Below are 20,102 nucleotides of genomic sequence, written 5' to 3'. Positions count from 1 at the left end.
CTGGGGTGCAGGAATGTAGACTGCTCATGATTTGTGGGTGGGATACAGAAAAGAGGTTTGAGGAGCCCCTCCCTTAAGAGTCTGTGAAAAACTAACCTTAGCTACTATTTAACAGCATTCTGCACATATTATTCCCTCTCAAAATGTGTAGCTACATCATTAGATTTGTTTGCAAACAAATCTACAATATGGTGGATTTAAAGATCACCATGAGATACAACAGATTTTTCATCTATTTTATAAGGCGGCCCTTCCAGATAGCAGACCCTAAACAAGTGTATGATTTAGACTGTTCTCATGTGTCATTATCACAGGTCTTTGAGGTGGACAGTACAGGCAAATTCTCACCATACTGAGAAAAATCTAATAGTAATCGAAACTTACACTTTTTTCAATGTTTACACTTTTTACTCAGATGTTTCATGTATCACAAATTAAGAAATCTTTATAATCTGAAAGAAAGTAACCATGGGAAGAACTATGTAACAGCTTTATCGCTCAAATGATTCATACTTGTTATCGCTCAAATGATTCATACTTGTAGTTACTTTAAAGACTAAGCAGTAATGAGGACAAACTACCAAAAATTAGAGTCTAAAGCTGCAATTTACTAACTGCGTAACAGAAGTCTGAATCCCAGGAGGCCGGAGTTGGCAGTTATGCTACAAAGCAAAGCTTCCTGTTGAGGAATGTGTGACATCTAGCTGTTGACTGTCACCACCACAGAAAGGGAACTGGTCTGAGAACATTCAAGTTATAGAAACCAGTAAGAGAATAAAACTCAGCCTAAGTTTTTAAAACTAAAAGCAGTTTTCTGGCAGAACGAAATTTTCATTCCCAAATCGATAGAAGTTCAGCTTATATCAAATTTTGCCTCCATTTGTAAGCCTAAACAATTTGTTAATAACCAGTGATTAGCATAATCTAAGAAGGCTCAGCATCAAGACCTGAACTACAGCTACAATACAATTAGATCAGAATTCCTTTCACAGCAGTACTCGTCAGGCAGATTCTACCCCCCAGGGACACCTGGCCATGACACTTGCGGCTCTCACGACTTACAGACTTACGGGGAGAGGATGCGCTGACTGGGGAGCCCGGGACACTGCTCCAGTCCTGCAGCAGACAGGACAGTGACCCCCACAAAGAATGATCAGGCCCCAAATGCCAACAGAAACCCCCTGATTTGCATGAATACAGGAAGGTGGCAGAAACCAGGGACAGCCACTCACTGCGCTGGAGCAGCCGAACCGGGCCTCCTCCACTCGAGAGCCCAGCCTCCATCCACAAAGGCAAATTCCTTTTTGACCGTTTGGGGGCCACTGTTACAGACTCGAAAGTCTAGCCACATGACCCTATTTCATGACCCTGGTAATTAGCCCTCTGATGTGATGCTGAGTTATCTTCACAATGACAAGTAATGTTTTTGATAAAACAAACATGGCATCTATTTCCACCTTGAGATTATTCCTATGAGTGACAGTGATGTTTTAGCTGTTAAAAGAATTAAACAGTTTTATTTGCAGTGGTATAACAAATTTTAATTCAAAATAGACACTCTGAAAACAATAGGTAAAAAAAAAATAAACTTCAACAAGCTCTTTTTGAATTTACAACAGAGTACACCAACAACCACAGACCAGGTTCACAATTGCTTCAAAAATGCACATTGTAGCAATCACATGCAAGTATATTTTTAAATCCATAGAGTAGCATTATCTTACTTCCCAGAGACAGTCATACCTTCTAAATACATCGGACAGGTGCCTCTGTGTATCCCAGCAGTGATGTAAGGTCTAAACTGGCTGGTTTCCATCACTGGTTCTGGTGCTTTAAGTTCTTTTATATTGTGTTGTTACGTGAAAGAAGTAACAGAAAACGAGGTGTAACCGTCCAAAGAACGCTAACACAATGGAGTCCATTAGTCCGACACTGGGCTGTGTGGATGCCTATTTCCCCACAGGAACACGCTCACTTCTAGAAAACCATCAAAAATTAACAGACCAACCATGGAAACTTCCTCTTGCCCCAGAAAACCTATGCTTACATTTCAGCACCCACACTCAGGGGTAAAAATTTCATTCCTGAGTAACACAGTTCTTCCCTTTCACTAGTTCTGAACAGTTAGGTTAGAAGGAAGGATGTGTGTGCATGTGTGTGTGTGTGTGTGTGTGTTTCAGTGTTTATTCTAAAGGCACTAAAGATTTACTGTCTTACCTTTGACTGGAGAAACGACTTAATCACCATATCAAAAAGAGGGGAAAGTCTACACTGAAAAGTGTTTCTGCAGCTACAGAATTAATTTATTTGTCAAACAACTCTTGACTTATGGGCTACATACTGGACTTCAGATTCAGTGTACTTTTTAACAAATGAAAACATGTGGTTTTCTATGAGTGATAATCAAAAACAGCTGTTAGGTCAAACCTGAAAAAAAGGAAAACGAAAATCAGAGTCCAAGAAGCAAATATCTTACAAAGAAGAAAGCAGCCTAAGTTACTGCAGTGCGCACTGGCTTCTCTAAACAGTTACTGTATCATTTGCAGCTACTTGGGAAGGGAGGGAAGGGAGACCGCAGCTCTCATGTGCAGTTCATTAAGTATTCTGAAACAAGCTGAGATTTCCTTAAATGAAAAAACAAATATACGTATTGTTTTTATCATATGATACTGACACTACTGGGAAAACAAGGCGTGCATGAAATATCAAAAGATTTGATTTACCTGACCGAGGAAAAAACTAAAATTAATTATGTCAAAATCAAACCGCAGGAAACAATAACTTTGAAAAAGAACTATCACTTCTTCACACGGAAGTCCTGCAGAGCACCTGAAATACATCTAAGGAGCAGCATAAAGACCACTGAAATTGATTAGTTCAACATACAGTGAGGAAAATAACATTTTTTAAATCTCAATTGAAAAAAACTACCAATTTCCTAAACTTTTTACGAGTTTTGTGGTTCGTACTCAAAGTTCAATCTGTGTCTAACATTTTTAAGTTCAGACATATCAAAGCCTAAAAGCACAGAAGGCTTGTGGTTTCTTATTGCTTTCATGCAAATGTACCTCCTTTTCCCAAAAAATGAAGCCACGTCAATTTTCCACACCCATAACAGTGAAGATAACAGTTCTATTTCCTTTTTACTAGGATATGGCCTCTTGTGGAAATAATCTCTGAGAAACTGCTTCTTTTCTTCGTAAGAACGGTCTTCGTATTTTTTGGGGTTTAACGCTAAGATCTGAAGAGCGTCATCGTTAACCACCAGTGGTCCTTCCGTCCTGCTTTCATTCCTTTGTCTTTTGAAGGGCATGACGCTGGTTGCCTTTTCCGGAGCCGGGTCTGCGTCGGTGTTTATGACCAGAGGCCGTTCCTCCACAGCCCTCTGGTCTTCGGGCCCCAGGTGGCCGTCAGGCAGCTTCCTCTTCACAGAGAAACTGGCGTCGTGTATGACCTCGCCGTTGACCACAACCAGGTCACTGTTGTCGATGAAGCTCGGCTGCGAGTGCAGGTCGGGGCTGCTGTCCTTCGGGGCACTCCTGCAGCGCAGCAGGTGGATGGCGATGGCAGCCAGGGTCATGTTGCCGGTGTAGACCCCACAGCAGTGGATGCACTTGAACGCCGGAGACTTCAAAATCGTGTGCACGGTTGGCGTGATGTGGTGCCTGTCCTTCAGGTGCAGCTCGTAGGCCTCGGGCGTCCCAAAGGTGCCAAAGCAGAAGGGGCAGGTCAGCGCCCTCCGGCCGGGGCTCCCGGAGGCGCCCTCAGGCTGGGGCCTCACACGGATGTACACGGGCCCCAGCGACTTGGGATGGAGGCCCGCCAGCACCGCCAGATGTACCTCTCGCTCCCCGAGCTCCTCCCTGGGCAGCGTGGTGACAAAGTCCAGGTGGGGGAACAGCAGGTTGCCGTTGGCGTCAACGTCCAGCTGGAAGCCTCGGTCACTGTACTCCGTGGGCACCTTCTTCCTCCCCTGGTGCACGGTCCTGCTGTGCTCGCAAAGGCCCCGGAGGTCATGGAAGGTGCTGGGGCAGAGCAGGCAGCCCAAGCCGTGCATGAGCACGTGCTGCATGAGCTGGGGCTCCGACACCGGGCACTTGCACGACAGACAGCGCACCGCCTTCTCCCTCACCCACTTGAGGAAGGGCGCACAGGCGGCCAGCCGCTCAGGCTCCGGCTTCTCGGCGGGCTGGGCCTCGCTGTGCTTGTGTGCCACCTCCATGTGAACCTGGTACACGTTGGAGGGGAAGAGCTCGTTGCACACCGGGCACGTCTTCCACTGCTTGGCCTGTCGCAGTGCCTGGCCCGCCTCTGCTGCCGAGGCGGCGGCGGGAACGAGCGCACTCTGAGCAGCACCGACCAGCACCGGGGGCGAGGGCGCACTGGCCACAGAGCCCGCCACCTGAGCGGCTGCGCCCGACGGCAGGAGCTGAACGGGCACCTGTGGGGGGGCGACGGTGGCCACTCCCGCGGCTGGCACAGGCAAAGTGACAGACACCGGAGCAAGTGTATACGTGGGGATGCCGTTCACTTGTTTCCCTGTCGGAATCAGCTGTCTCAGGATGGAGCCCGACGTCAGGAAAGTTGTGTTCTGGGAGGCGCCAGGTCTCACTGGCTGGTTTGCAGGCAGAATGCTCGGATTCACAGACTGGTGAAGCTGTAGGATCCCAGGCCGCACCGGCTGGCTCACAGGAAGGACTCCTGACATGACAGGCTGGCCGAGCTGAACGACTCCGGAACTCACACCCTGGTTCACAGGGAGAATGCCTGATGAGACTGTCTGGCTGGGCGAGAGCAGCCCCGGCGGGACCACCTGGCCTGCAGGGAGAACCCTTAGGGGGACCGTCTGGCCAGGAGGGAGAACCCGTGATGGCACCGTCAGCCCCGGGGGCAGAACTCCCGATGGGGCCGTCTGGCCAATGGGGAGAACCCCTGACTGCACCATCTGGCCAGCAGGGAGCACCCCAGAAGTTGCTGTCTGTCCCGAAGGGATCACCCCAGCAGGGGTCGCTTGGCCTGCAGGAAGAACACCCGACGGTACTGTCCGACTCACAGAAATCAGCCCTGGTGAGACCGCCTGGAGAACCCCGGGGGTGACTGCGGGGCTGACGGGAAGGATGGCAGAGCCAGCAGGTCTGTTTACAGAGAGAACTCCAGACCCAGCAGGTCTGTTTATGGGCCCAACAGGCTGGGTGAAGGCTGGAGCTCCTGGGCGGATGGTCGGGTTCATGGGGAGGACTGCAGCTCCAACAGGCTTTGTGACAGGCCCAACTGGTTGAGTCAGGGGCAACACAGGAGGATTTGCTGACTGATTCATTGGGACTCCATGAGAAAGAAAGACTGGCGGGGGGGCTGCGGGAGGCAGAGTGAGGCTGCCTTGGCCAACTGCCAGGGGGCTGGAGACGAGAGTCACGTGGGGCTTGGCCACGGCAGGCGGGGAGTGGGCAAGGCTTCCAGAAGCGCCTGAGGCCACCGTCACGGGCTGGATCGTGGCCTGGCCTGGCGGGGCAGCCGCTTGGCTTTGACCACTCTGCGGCAAGGCAAGATGAAAGCAAGAGGACGTGGCCGGGATGCCCGGGGCACTGCCATTTGGTGGCGTGGGCACCGCTGGTTTGGGGGCTATGTGCAGCTGTTTCCAAAGCCCGGTCTTCTTAACGTGCTCCGAGATCACGGACCTCAGCTTGTTCTCCAAATCTCTGTGCACGTCTGACGTGAGGAGGTGATACATCAGCGCGTCCTGGCTGCTGGCGCTGGCCTCGCACTTCTTGCAGTAATACCTGTCGGGGGGTGGCGTCTTCTCGGCAGAGAGGGTGCCATCGGCTTTCGGTGGCTCAGCCAAGGCCTCGGTCCGCAGGCCAAAGTAGGAGCTGATCAGGTGGTGAAAGTGGGCAACCAGCACGTGCTTCTTCATGCTGTAGTACAGGGTGTTGGAGAAGTTACACTTCAGGCACGTGAAGCTTATCACATCGCCCCGGGACGAGCGGGTCTCGCCCAGGATGCTCACCGTGTAGCTCTGTACCTTCCGCACAGGTGCGTGGAACATTCTGAAGTGCCTGCCCACAACCTTGGGCTGAGAGGAAAAGACACAGTTTGGGCAGGGGATCAGCAGCTCCTGGTCAGCCTCTTCCTCATGGTAACGATGCAGGTGGTTTTTGAATGACGTAAGCACTTTGGTGGAGTACTTACAGAGGCCACAACAGTATGGCTTCGTTCGGTATCTCTGTTAAAAGAAAAGAAAGTCACGCATAGTTTAACCCAGTCACAGGATGGACACCACTCCGACAGTTCAGTGTTTGATTCTTTCTTCGAATGTGCGACAACCTAACACCATCACTCTCGGAGAACGTTTGCTCTCAGCCAGAGCAAGCTTTTTCTTCAAGAGCCAGAGAAGAATATTCCAGGCTCTGTGGGCCACCCACACAGCCTCTGTGGTGAGTCCCTGGTGCTGCCACATTAAACTAAGCAGCGCAGATGATACACACGTCCGTGAACTTGGTTCTGTGCCAATAAAGCTACAGACACTCACTGAAATTTCAAGCAATTTTCACATGTCAGAAAATGGTATTCTTTTCACATTTTTTTCTTCGCAAACATTTAAAGATTTAACAACTATTCTTAGCTTGTAGTCCATAAAAATACATGAGGTGGCCCGCAACTCAGTTTGCTGACCCATTTTCCAAACCATCCGCTACAACCGCAAATCTCGTTACTTAGTCCTGTACTTTGAGTTAACTGCACAATTAAAATAAACGTGCTTATTCTCTGCAAGACAGTTATTTTCTCCCCTTCTCATCCTATTTCTCCACTGTTGTTTTTACTCCAAATTCGAGAACCTCTAGAATTCATCTACAAATAACTTGCAAACTGTGAAAGCCATCATTACTATTTTTTATTTCCCCCCGTTATAGAAACTTCATTGGGAAGGTGAGAGCCAAATGGACAGTGTTTGCATGGGTCAGTCCAGCCAACTCTGAAGCTACGTGACAAGCAGTAAAGGAAGAGGGGCTGTGCCTGAGTCACTGTGAACAATCTGGCGCTAAGATTCGGAATATAGCACTGACAGTCTACAGTTTCTCTTTAAAGCAAGTCTGGGGAATTCAACAAGCCGGAGGCATAACAGACACTGGAAAACCACAATTGGCCACCTGGGGAGTGAGCCCGTTCTAACATCCAGTAAACCTTGTTGGTCTGTGACAATGGAAGGGAGTGAAGTCTGTGGTCCCGTGACAGTCCCCAGACCCTGGAGCCACTCACCATCAACACAGCTGGCCCTAGTTTCACAAGGACAACGGTGAGACCTGGACAGACGGAGCACACACCCGTGTCCCCAGCACGGCTGTGCCGAGGTCGTTCCCACACTGGGACACTGCTTCTCGCTACACAGTGGCCACAGGTCAAGTCCCATCCTCCGAGATCTGCGCTCTGATGATCCGTCTCCCTCAAACACCATACATATATTCCCATTCTGTGACGGTCACCCAATCTATCCAGGTCATGCAGGTTTTCCTCTTGGGTCACAGGTCAGAGAAATCATCCAAACACATTAAATAGCATGTTGCTACCTCTGAGCAGTTAGGCTTTGGTATTTCTGGTAGGATCTGTAACAAACCTATGGTAACAGCCAACCACAGGCTAAAAACCCATATTTCAATGATTCTGACCCATTTTTTTTCATACTTTAACACCTCTGAAATCTGGGTATACTTTACAACTGATGGCTCCATGGTACCATTTAATTATTACTTGAGTTTTCTTAGGGGACCATTAAAAAAATGGTGTGTCTTAAATGAAATACTGTACTGGAAACCACATACTCAGTAAAAATCACACTCAATCAAAGAGCAGACAGAACCGACTAACAAGTGCATGTTATTATCTGTTAGTGTTGAGTAGATCTTTGGGTTGGGGAAAATCTTCTTAACTGTGACACCATAAACATGATCCATCAGAGGAAAAAATGACAAACTGGACTTCATCAAAGTCTGAAAGCTTCTGTTCTTTGAAAGACACTGTTTAAAAAATAAAGATAAGCCACGAGCTAGGACACAGTATTTGCAAACCACACATCTAATAAAGAACTCAGGTCCAGAATACAAGTTGTGGACATATTCAAGTCAATAAGAAAACAAATGACCCAATTTTTAGAAAACGGACCAAAGATCTGACACTTTACCAAGAGGGTATCGGAGGCCAACCAAGGACATGCACAGATGCGTCGCGCCCTCAGTCAGTGAGGAAGTGCAGATTGACTCAGCACACACTACACACCTACTGAAACGGAAATAAACAGCTGAATCCGCAAGCACCCTCACCCGACAACAAGTCTGGCAAGGCACAACTAGAGCTCTCACATTGCCAGTGGGAAAGCACATGGTGCAGCCACGTCAGAAAACAGTTTGCTGTCTGATATAAAGACAAACATATGCTGCTTCCCAAATACGCCCAGCAGTCTCACGCTTCGCATTTACCCAGGAGAGATGGAAGCAGAAACCCAGATGCAAATGTCCTAGGACAGCGATTGATCCGAAGTGACATGACTGTGAGGCCACGGCTCCCTGGTGAGGGACAGAGCCAAGGAGAGAAGCAGAAAGAAGTGGAGTCGGGTACTGGGCGCGGGGAGAAGTCTGGCCCCAGAAAGTATGCCGCCTCCGACAGCGCCGTCACCTCAGGTAACCTCCGCATGGCTCTGTCCCCAAGACCCGAAAGGCTAATACCTCATTTCTCTGAGCCCCTAAGGGTCTCCCGGTAGCACGACCAACAGAAGAATCCAGTGTGGTCACCACAACTTCTCTGCTGTGTGGCCTGACTGTCTCTACTTGCAAATCATGGGTCCCCACAACAGCAGGCAGACTGCCTGAGGAACGCAGAGGAACAGGGACTGAGCAGCCACACGGTCTCTGCCACGCCAGACCACAGCAGCTTTTCTCTGCACACAGTATCTTAAATAGAAATTCCAATACAGATTCACTCTCTACTGTCTACTATTTCACATTGTCAGTTAACATTTGAGGTCTAGGCCCTATTCACCTCAACAAAAACAAACTCCTTGAGGAAAAGAACCCTAATTTTTATCTCTGGATCAGGCACTCAAAAAGTTCTACGTACTTTATAGCAGGACTTAAAAACAAATGTTTGTTGATGAAAAGCACATAATTACATATGATCCTGCAGGTGACATGTTTTAAGAACTGAGATGAGAACAGCCGGTGAGGCCTGGGAAGAGATTCACGAAGTTAAGGTTCTCCACACGAGGCCTGCTGCATAGCCAGGAGCTGTTCTGAGAACTGTCACCACATCGAGGGGGCTGCAAGGACTCTGCTTCTGACGGTCGGCAGGAGTGTGGGTGCAGGGAGGGCAAGACTACAGGTGGGACACCAAACGGGCAGAAAAGCAGCCTCAGGAGGACAGGCTGATCATAGCAGGTTTGGAAAGAAAATTTTGACCTAACAATGATGGACGAGTTACAGGAATTTTCTTTAAACCAAAATTTCCATGGCCACCATGACTTGAACCAATAGGAGGGGGAAAGGGGAACGTTCAGGCTGAGTGTGAAACTGACAAAGGTGCCATCCTCACAGCGGGGTGCCAGGCAAGGCTCCCAAGAAGACACTTCAGTGAAGAGAATCCAGCAGTGTGCCACATGCCTTAGCTTGAACTTGCTCAGCTTTGAGGTTTCAAATTATTATAAACTGTGTTCCTCAATTCAAGATCCGTATTTCTATTTTAGTTTCTGAAACCAGGACGCACCTGTATTGTACAGACTTAATGTCATGGCATATCTTTTTACTCAGAATAGTTATAAATCCAAGGCCCTTCTTACATCAGTCATAGTGACATACGTGACAAGTAACAGTTTCATTGTTATCACTTAACTTTATATACATAAAACTCGCAAAGCAGCAACAGTCCTTTACCACAAAACGTAACTTTGTTTTCCTTTGTTTCCCTGAATGTTTACACCTCCCCATTCATGCATCAGCAACCCCAACACCTGTGATGTTCCTTAGGATTAAACTGACCCTCATCCCCAACCTTTGAGGAACTATGAAAATCAAATACAAAAATACATACCACTTTCTTTCCAGAAGGTTCCCAGAGAGCAATATCTCCCCACGATGTGTTATAAAAGTACTTCTCTCCTGGATCAAAGCCTTTAAGGTCCTTTTAAAAAGGGAAAGAAAGAAAGAAATCATTATGCAATTTCAGAAAATAAATATTGAATTAAAACCTGATACGGTTACTAGTCCCTATAAAATCTACGTGGGAAAAATAAAAATGCCGTCCATGGGCAGACTGTAAGAGAGAGCCCACTAAGTATGAAAACTGCGGAAAAGGTTGAAATGATCCAAGTTAAAATTAGTTTTATAAGACACAAACATGACATTTCCCACAAATAATTTTTGGAAGAGAGAAATGGCGTGCATGGACACCACTGCCGCCTGAGGGCTCTGGAGGAGAATTTCGGATAATGAAGCATCAGTGGGAGCTCCAGGCGTGTGCGGCGCGCGATTAGACAAGGGCGGGGCTCACATGCGTGGGCACGAGAAGACCCACGGGGACGGGGTCACTGAGATCCCAGCAACCAAGTGCAGTGGGGTCTAGACTGAGTCCTGGTTCAAACTAACCAAGCCTAACAAGTGTTGGGGGAAAACTGGAGACTGTGAGTGTGGACTGGGTAACAGGTAAGACAAGCCCTGAGTGACACAGAATGATGAAGGTAACTGAAAAAAGGAAAATACTAAAAAAGCATGATCAATGTGAACTCACTGTGGTAAAGACCACAGACACACACACACATATATGTATTTACACACACACACATACACGAGAAGGCTAAACAATAAGATGTAAATAGTGGTAATCTCTGAATGGTAGACATGTGGCATTTTAAATTTTACATTCTAAAGAAATAATTACCTGTATTTTCTCTTCCCCAGTTTATTACTGTTTTTATGAAGTTTATTTTTAATATATTAAAAAATATTAGTTAAACCAGAGAAAGACAGTTAATATAACAATTGCTTTTGAATATACTTTTCCAAGGCCAATTAATACTTTAAATCAAATTCTTCACAAGTTCAAAAAATTCAAAGCAGATCTGGTCCCTATTTCAATAGCTATGAACAAAACACACGTAGAATTATCAATGGCTATAAGGATACACAGCATGCCTATTTAACACTTTTCTTTACTAGATATGCCAGCTCTATAGTCTCAAGTTATAATAAAGGATATTATTATGAGAACACAATTTATCTATAAAGTGTGTCTGTGACCTTAAGTTTTAAGTTTTTGCAAGACTACATGTATTCAATTAAAAAATCAGAAAAAAACAACAGCCTATCATTCTATGGATGGATCCCCATTTGTTGACAGTTAACAATACTGAGAAATTAAGTTAGGGTCTTCTTTTGCTAAAGTAATAAGTAATTCAACACATTCTTCTCCAAGATCAAAACCACATACACGGTTAACCCTTGAACAACGTGAGGATCGGGAGCCCAACCCTCAGCCCACCCCACCCCCGCCCACAGTTGATAATCTGCCTGTATCATTTGACTTCCCAAAAGCTGGTTGTCCATGAGCACCCATGGGAGGTGGGTTCCAGGACCCCCTGTGGATACCAAAATCTGCAGATGCCCCAAGTCCCCCACATAGAATGGTACAGAACAAGGCACACCGTCAGGCCCCCCCCTGTGATTCCCAGCCACATACCAAAAATCCCGGTTCTCATCTACAGTTGCTTGAATCCGCAGATGCGAAACCCAGGGATACAGAGGGCTGACTACGTATTTATTAAAACAAATTGCTAAGTGGACCCGTGCTGTTCAAACCTGCTCATGGGTCAACAGTATTTTTACACTGACTATAAAAAGCTCCTCATAAAAGTAACTTTAAAACTTGAACAGTTTAACCTAACTCAAGTAGAAAGACATAAATAAGAACTAATAACGCTCTCATGCAGTCATTTCAATGAGCAATTTCCACCTTGAGGAATCTTACCCATTATTCCAAAACTCCTAGTTCAAATCTCACCTCCCAAAAGCCCACCCTAGCATCTCCAATGTTACTGTCTTCTCTTAACCTGTTATTGATCCTCTTACCTTCAGCAACTCCTTGCAGCTGTCAAGCCCAATATCCACAAGAATGTCTTTCACCTTTTTTCGTACCTTCCTGATGTTGTCAAGATTTTCCACAGGAATTTGAAACATTTTTGAAAATTTCCTTACAAGGAAAGAAAACAGAACTGTGGTAAATACGTGTGTATGTACACATGAATATATATTATGTGTGTGTGTGTGTGTATGTATATATATATATACATATACACATATATATACACATGCATTTTTTTAACAGAGTTGATAAACGCTAAGAATAATTTTCAATAAATGATGCTGGGACAATGGGATATCCACGCGCAAAAGAATGAAGTGGCAGTCTTTCCTTACACCACACACAAAAATTAACTCAAAATGGGTCACACACCTCCATGTACGAGATAAAACTTTCAGAAAACTCTCAGAAAAAAACATACGGGTAAAGCTTCATGACCTTGGATTTGGCAATGGATTCTTAGACACAACACCAAAAGCACCAGCAACAACAAGAAAAACTAGGTAAGTTGGACTTCATGAAAATTAAAAACTTTTGAGCTTCCGAAGAAACCATCCAAAAAGTGAAGAGAATCCACAAAATGGGAGAGAATATTGAAAAACCGTATTTCTAATATGGAACTTATATCTGGAATATATAAAGAATTCTGATAACTCAATAATTAAAAGATAAATAACTCATCTTAAAAATGGGCAAAGGGGGCCGGCCCGGTGGCTCAGGCGGTTAGAGCTCCATGCTCCTAACTCCGAAGGCTGCCGGTTCGATTCCCACATGGGCCAGTGGGCTCTCAACCACAAGGTTGCCAGTTCAACTCCTCAAGTCCCGCAAGGGATGGTGGGCTCTGCTCCCTGCAACTAAGATTGAACGCGGCACCTTGAACTGAGCTGCCTCCCGGATGGCTCAGTTGGTTGGAGTGCGGGCTCTCAACCACACGGTTGCCAGTTCGACTCTTGCAAGGGATGGTGGGCTGCGCCCCCTGCAACTAGCAACAGCAACTGGACCTGGAGCTGAGCTGTGCCCTCCACAACTAAGACTGAAAGGACAACAACTTGACTTGGAAAAAAGTCCTGGAAGTACACACTGTTCCCCAATAAAGTCCTGTTCCTCTTCCCCAATAAAAAAAAAAAAAAAAAAAAGGGCAAAGGATCTGAACAGATACTTCTCCGAAGACAATATACAAATGACCATAAAGCACATAAAAAGATGCTGAACAGTATTAGCCATGTGGAAATGCAAAGCAAAACCACGATGAGATACTACTTCACACCCACTAGGATGGCTGTAGTTTTAAAAAAAGAAAACAATTAGTGTTGGCAAAGATTTGGAGAAACCACCTCTCTTCTACACTGCTGGGGGGGAGTAAAGTGGTGCAACCAGCTTGGAAGACAGTCTGGCGGTTACTCAACAGATTAAACATACATGTGCCATATGAACCAGCAATTCCACCCAAGAGAAATTATAAACATGCGTCCAAACACTTAAACAAGAATGTCCATAGCAGCATTATTCTTAATAGCCACACAGAACAAATAACCACAGCATCCACGAAATAACCACTGAATGAACAAATAAATTGGGGGACAGACATACAATGGAGTATTATTTGGCCCTAAAAAGAAACGAGGTACTGACACACTGTATGACGTGGGTGATTCTTGGGGAACATCACGCTGAGGGAAAGAAGCCAGACACAAAGGGTCACAAGCTGTATGACTCCACTTCCGTGAAGTGTCCAGGACAGACAGATCTTAGAGGCAGAGAGGCGAGTCCTGGGTGCCTGGGGCTGTGGAGAACTGGAAGGTGCTAGCTAAGGGGACACGGTTTCTTTCTGGAATACTGGCATTGTTTAAAACTGACTGTGATGATGGTCGCACAACTCTGAATATACTAAAAGACACTGAATTGTATGTACACTTTCAATAGGCAAATTGTATGGTATATACATTACATCTCAATAAAGCTGTTTTGAAAATATCTGAAAGGCGTAAAATTAAAATACACTCTGTGATACCTGACTGGAAAAGAAGGTACAGGTGTGACGTTATTGCTCTTAACATACGCATAGATGAAAAATAAAGTTGGAAACCTGTGTGTATTCCGTAGCTCTGTCCACTGAAGGAGCCTTGAAGCAATTACACTGCCCAGGAGCAGTGGACACTCCTTGGGCCCAAACCTCATTTTATAAACACCACTCTGCATTAAGAGGAACCCGGGCTCCTTTGAAAAATGGCTGACTCTAGGGATGGAGCATGGAAAAGGCAAGCTGAGCCTAGAACACCTTGTGCCGGAAAATAAGGAAGTTAGTCAAAGAATAAAGAGTATATGTCAAAAAGACTCAAAAGAAGCCAACTCGAAGAAGTTGCTACAAGCCAAATATGGGGCAATTGGGGCATCAAATAAATAATGATTGGAACGGATTATAACCTGTGGCACTGAATTTTCCAAAGATAATGCAAAATATATCCCATCCCACGTGCTCTTAAAATATGACTTGGACACTCCTCCCAGAAAGTGAGGGCATCTAGACCCCCACCCTTAGGACCTGGGCAGAACTTGTGGCTGCCTCACCCAATAACGTGTGGCGGAAGAAATGCCATGTGACTTCCACGGCTAGACCATAACAACACCACACCTCTGCCCGCCCTCGGGAATCCAGACACCACGTTGAGGAAGCTCAACTAGCCCAGTGGAGACTACATGCAGGGGTCCCCCATCAGTCAACGGTGTGTGATGCAAAGTCCTCCAGAGCTCCCCGCTGCCCCATCACCCCAGGCTTTGAGTCTCCCCACATCAAGGCCCCAGACACTGGAATAGAAAGAAGCCATCTGAACTCCCGACTGGATTCCTGACACAAAGAATTATTGAGCTGCTTAAATAAAATGTTTCATTCCACAAAGTTTTGGGGAGGTTTGGTAACATAAACTTAAGTCCCTGGTGATTTACTTAAATAGATTGCAAGTTTGATGAGAAATGGTATATTTTCATGGTTTCCAAGCACTTCCCCATGAAATACTTACTGATAACCAACGAAAAAAGAGTAACTCACAGAAGTCTGGCATACAAGACCAAATTAAGAGACGCTATAAAAAAAAAAAAAACAACTAGCCTGTAATATTTAGAAATGTCCGGATCAGACAAGGTAACACTACTCACAATGGCCAAAAAGTGGAAACCACCCAAATGTCTGTCACTGGTGAACAAATACACAAATGTGATGGATCCACACAGTGGAATACCACTGGCAATAAAATGCAACTAGGTACTGAGTCGCACTGGAACTCCAATGGACCTCAGAAGATGGGGCTGAGTGAAAGAAAACAGATGCAGATGTCCTTATACTGTCTGACCCATTTCTATAGAGTCCAGAGAGGACAAACCTACAGACAGAAAGTAGCCTGGGGTTTGGCCGGGGGTGTGAACAGGTAGTGACTGCAAATGGATTTTGGGGGTGCATGCTAGAAATGTTCTAATACTAGATTGTGGTGATGGCTGTGTGACTCTATAAATTTACTAAAAATCAATGAATTATACACTTTGGGAAAAAAAAAAAAACATGGAAGGAAAAACTAAGGATCTGTTCCAGAGTGCAAGAGCCTGGATAACTAAATATAACGTGCAATTCTAACTAGACTCTTTTACTGTAAATGTTATTAGAACAACTGGCAAAACTTCGATGGAGTCTAAGGATTCAATGGTAGTAATGTATTGATTACATGATTTTGATGGCTGTGCTCTGGATATATACCCCGTTTCCCAGAAAATAAGACCTGGCCGGACAATCAGCTCTAATGCGTCTTTTGGAGCAAAAATTAATATAAGACCCTGTCTTATATTACATTATATTATATAACACCCAGTCTTACAGTAAAATAAGACCGGGTCTTATATTGATTTTTACTCCAAAAGATGCATTAGAGCTGATTGTCCGGCTAGGTCTTATTTTTGGGGAAATACAGTAGGAGGCTCTTTGCAGGGAACAGACAGTATTTGGGGCAATGTAGCATCTTGTTCAGCAACTTACTTTCAAATCATTCAGGGCAAAAAAATTCTTTGATTGGGCTTGCAACTTTCTATACATCTGAAACTATCTCAAAAAAAGTTTTTTAATGTGTAAGCTATAAAAGCAAACAACAAAATTGATAAAATTCGAGATAAAGGAACGCCAGGTGAAATAATGTCCATTTTTTATTATCAAAACAGCAACTTTCAAATATTGATAATATTCACTGGTAGTGAAGGTAAGTAAAAAAAAAAAATTGTAATTTTTACATGTTTAGAGGGCAATCTGCAGTATCTCCCAAGATTTTAAATGACGATTTCTGAGTCAGCAATTCCACTTCTACAGCACTCTTGTGACCCCTCCTCCCCAAGGGTAAATTTAGGCCTCCCAGGGATCCCCAGGGTAACCAGTCCATACTTCTCTCATTTGCACTCACCTCACTATGTCTCAGTTATCTGTGGATATTCTTATTTCCCCTAGTGGACTACATTTCAGGGCAGGAAATATGTTTCATTTGCATGTCTGAGGCCTTAATAATCCGTATTAAATGTTCATAATAAATGAATAAAAGGTGTAAGATAAAACAAGGCAAGAATCGTAAGACATGTACAAAGTGCTATGGAGGGCTGCAGAGCTGGTACCCAAAACATTCTAGGTGAAGAGCTCAGCATCAAAAATAACTGAGGTAAAGGAGGAAAAGTCTCAATATATCTGGCAAAAGGTAAATTAAACCAAAAAGGAAGACTGGAATCTAATTGGAGAGGAGGAGGGAGGAATTTGGGCTGGGTAATAAGGAAACATGAAGTTTCTTAGAAGTTGATTTGGAATGGGTATGTTTTCAGACAAGTTATGTATGTGAAAAGTGATCTTAGGCTCAGGAGGAGAGATTCAATGATCATTTAGTATTTTAGAAATGGGTAAAAATAAAATTACTAAAAATAAAATGCACTGAATTGGGCTCTAGCCTTCAAAAGCACAATCAAAGAGAGGAGCTGTCAAGCAGCTCATGATGGCATCCTCAAAAACTAAGCTCAAGGTCACTTTCAAGCCCGACCGCCTTCTTCAGCCAGAGCAAGCCTCGTCAGAAATGTCTTAGATGCTTTCTAGTCATTCTATCAGAACTGGTTTCATTTCCTCCTTAGAGTTCCACTATCCTGTCTATCCTTTGGGGTTTCTTCTTATTGTCCAAGGCGTGGACCATCATCCACATGTATCTGAAACAAGCTAAATGTATTGCTTGCAAAAAAGTGTGGCCTCACACTGTGCACGCTGGTCTTATTATTACAGGGCTTCGAGAAGCATGTCCAGCAAGGACTGGTGGGCTTTCAGACTTTCAGAGCAGCGGTTCTGGCACTGGCTGGATCCAGACTGGCTAACTCGGGAGGAGGTATTGAAATGAGCCGTCAGTGACTGGGCAAGCTTTAAATAGGCTCTATCGTTACTTGTTCAGGCTCAGGAGTAGGGCCAAGAAGCTGTCAGCCTTCTCCCTTGAACTGGGAGAATGGGAACTGGGAGAATTGTGCCCCTGCCCCAAAACACACAGATCCCTTATTTAAGTTAAAAAAAAAATTTCCCATTACCCTTTTTTACTGTTTTGGGGATAACTGTTTGCTGTTTAAGGATAACAAAAAATCAAACATAGGTAAATTACTGAAGTTTCATAACCTTAAAACAATTCTTTCAAGAGCCCTGGTCTACAGTTGCCAATCACTTTGGGGAAAAGCAGCTGAGTTTTACCGTAATTTTTCCATTGCAAAATACTACAACGTATCCATTCTAAGAGGCCAGATTCCACACAAAATGTCCTGTGGCTTAACTATGAAATAAACGGGTGTTTTCATAGATCCTCTGTGATGCTGCTCTCCACACGTTCTCGGCACTCGGTTAAATCCCTGCAGCACCTGTACGTAAGGGACAACACCAGCACATGGCAGGCTAATGCAGTCGCACAAATCTGTCAACCTCAGCTCACAGCAAGTGACCTGTAACTTCCGAGTGTGTGCCAGGCATGAAACTACCAGGAATCCCACCGATGTGGATGAGAAAATACTTTCCAATGGGGCACGTAAAGGACTTCCTCTGCTGTGTTTTTAGTATCATGACCACTAAAGAATATTCCGTTGTGGAAAAAAAATACACTCCAAAAAATAAAGTCAATCAGATAACAAGTAATAACCCTTTAAGCCACAGAACTTTCTGCTGAGCTTCTGTGAATTCTAAGTTCTAAAAAATTTTCACTTGAGAGGAAACACAGCTGCCTGGATTCAGATCAACTCCCCAACTTACAAGCTGTGTGACCTGTGGCAAATGACAACCTGTGGGCCTCAGATGCCCACCTGACAAACAGGGAGAGGACAGCCTACTCTACAACTGTGAGGGTGAATGAGTTAATACAAGAAACACATTTAGAACACACGCACAGTGAGTTTGCTCTCTAACTACAAAAATCCAAATGTAATGTCCCAACCACTGGAACACAGGGTTTTAAAAAAAACAAACTTAAAGATCGCATACTATTTGTGCCACAGAGGAAAGCAAGATTCTGAAGGTCCGGGTTCCAACACTAGCAGATCCCTACCAGAGACCTGCCTTTCAGTCTCCTCCTAGGAAGCACACTGCCCTAACAGCCAGCATGGACAGCCCGGCAGACTGCTGGGGACTCAGCCATAAATTCACCAATAGCACGCTGCAAACCAGAGTTCAAACTAAGAAGGGGTTCCAGGATCTCTGCAGCTAAAAATCTTGCCATATCCCCTATAAGAACCACAAATGCTAATACAGCCCTCCCATTCTTACCAGACCCCTGCTCTCCTCCCCAGCCCCGTCCGCCCTCTGGCCTCGCAGCAATTCCCTCCCCACACACAGAGATGTGTCACTTGCCTGCTTAAAGACCACTGGCCCAACAAAGTCCCAACTCCCACTAACATAGAAGTTCGTTCACTATATGCCAACTCTAACTTACCCTCGTTGTACTTGACCTCCAACCAAAGATGAACGTGCATTTTCTACAACCCCTCCCACAACAGCTCCCGATACCCCCAACTCCTACCCAGACTCCAAGCGCTACTTATTTGATAAAACCTGTGTGCCTTCTAATTATAACGAGTTTTACCAGCATTCAGGCAAGTCTCTTATTCAAATGCAAACAAAATACTTAAACTATTTAACTATTTGCCATTCTGCAACTGTGCACTATTTGGACTGGCAGTTATAATTTTTGACATTCCAAAGCCAAATGTCACAAATTTTGCACACAGAATTTACGTCAACGCAGTCAGCAATGGCATATGAAAGTTAGAATGTTAATGTCAACAGCTGCCTCTCAATCACCAATATTCACATCCAAAGCGTGGACACAGGGATTTGCCATCAACGGTCCTTCTGGGGGAAAAGCCACCACAGGGCAGGCTTAGGCGTGACCGTACCTTCGCGGCCCACATTTTCACTCACTTGCGGCTGCAGCTGCGACAGGCTTGGAGGAGAGCCGCGCCGCCCGAGGGGCGCCCTGCAGGGGCCCGCCCTGCCCTCCCGGCCCCTCCCCCGGCCCGTCCCCCTGTCCCCAGCCCCATCTCCCACTCGTCTCTTCCCCCGCCCTCCACGCCCTCCAGCCGCCTCGCCCCCAGTCCCGTCCCCTCATCTCCCGCCTCGGACCCCCGGCCCCACCCCGCGGCGACCACCCCCCGCCCCCTCGTGACGCGAAGGGGCGACCGGCGCCGTCCGGGCCGCGAACCCCGCGCCCGCAGCACGTCGCGGCATTCGTGAGGCGGCCGCGGGTGTGGGCGGGGCGGGGCGGGGCCGCCGCCGGGACTTCGCGGGCCGGGCCGGGCCGGGGGCGGCGCCGCGGGATCGGGCCGGGGTCGTACCTACCCTGGGCGCCCGGAGCGCCGCCGCGTCTCCCGCCGCCTCTCGCCGCGCCCCGCCGGGGCCCGCGCTCCCTCCGCCCCGCGCGGCGGGACCCCCGCCTCAGCGCGCGCCCACCCCCGCG

At 46.1% G+C, this 20,102-nt stretch overlaps 1 protein-coding gene across 5 annotated transcripts; it reads right to left on the bottom strand.

Moving 5' to 3' along the window:
• Nucleotides 1–611: 611 nt before the first annotated feature.
• ADNP2 (ADNP homeobox 2) lies at nucleotides 612–20,038 on the bottom strand. Of its 5 annotated transcripts, XM_033087468.1 has the most exons (5): nucleotides 19,985–20,038; nucleotides 12,105–12,225; nucleotides 10,072–10,161; nucleotides 3,069–6,220; nucleotides 613–2,427 (listed from the first exon to the last, which is right to left on the bottom strand). In XM_033087468.1, exons 2-5 carry the CDS (start codon nucleotides 12,210–12,212, stop codon nucleotides 2,391–2,393), a joined length of 3,387 nt encoding a protein of 1,128 aa, XP_032943359.1. In that variant the 5' UTR covers nucleotides 12,213–12,225; nucleotides 19,985–20,038; the 3' UTR covers nucleotides 613–2,390. The 5 variants fall into 5 exon arrangements, with proteins under 5 accessions (XP_032943355.1, XP_032943356.1, XP_032943357.1 ...); XM_033087464.1 differs by having other exon boundaries at nucleotides 612–6,220; XM_033087465.1 differs by lacking the exon at nucleotides 19,985–20,038 and adding an exon at nucleotides 19,568–19,640 and having other exon boundaries at nucleotides 612–6,220.
• Nucleotides 20,039–20,102: the final 64 nt, after the last annotated feature.

The sequence above is a fragment of the Rhinolophus ferrumequinum genome, chromosome 19 (assembly GCF_004115265.2).
Source record: "Rhinolophus ferrumequinum isolate MPI-CBG mRhiFer1 chromosome 19, mRhiFer1_v1.p, whole genome shotgun sequence".
In the NCBI taxonomy this organism is placed as follows: Eukaryota; Metazoa; Chordata; class Mammalia; order Chiroptera; family Rhinolophidae; genus Rhinolophus; species Rhinolophus ferrumequinum.
The sequence above is the reverse complement of the archived record's forward strand: the minus strand, read 5'-3'. Positions and strand labels throughout refer to the sequence as shown.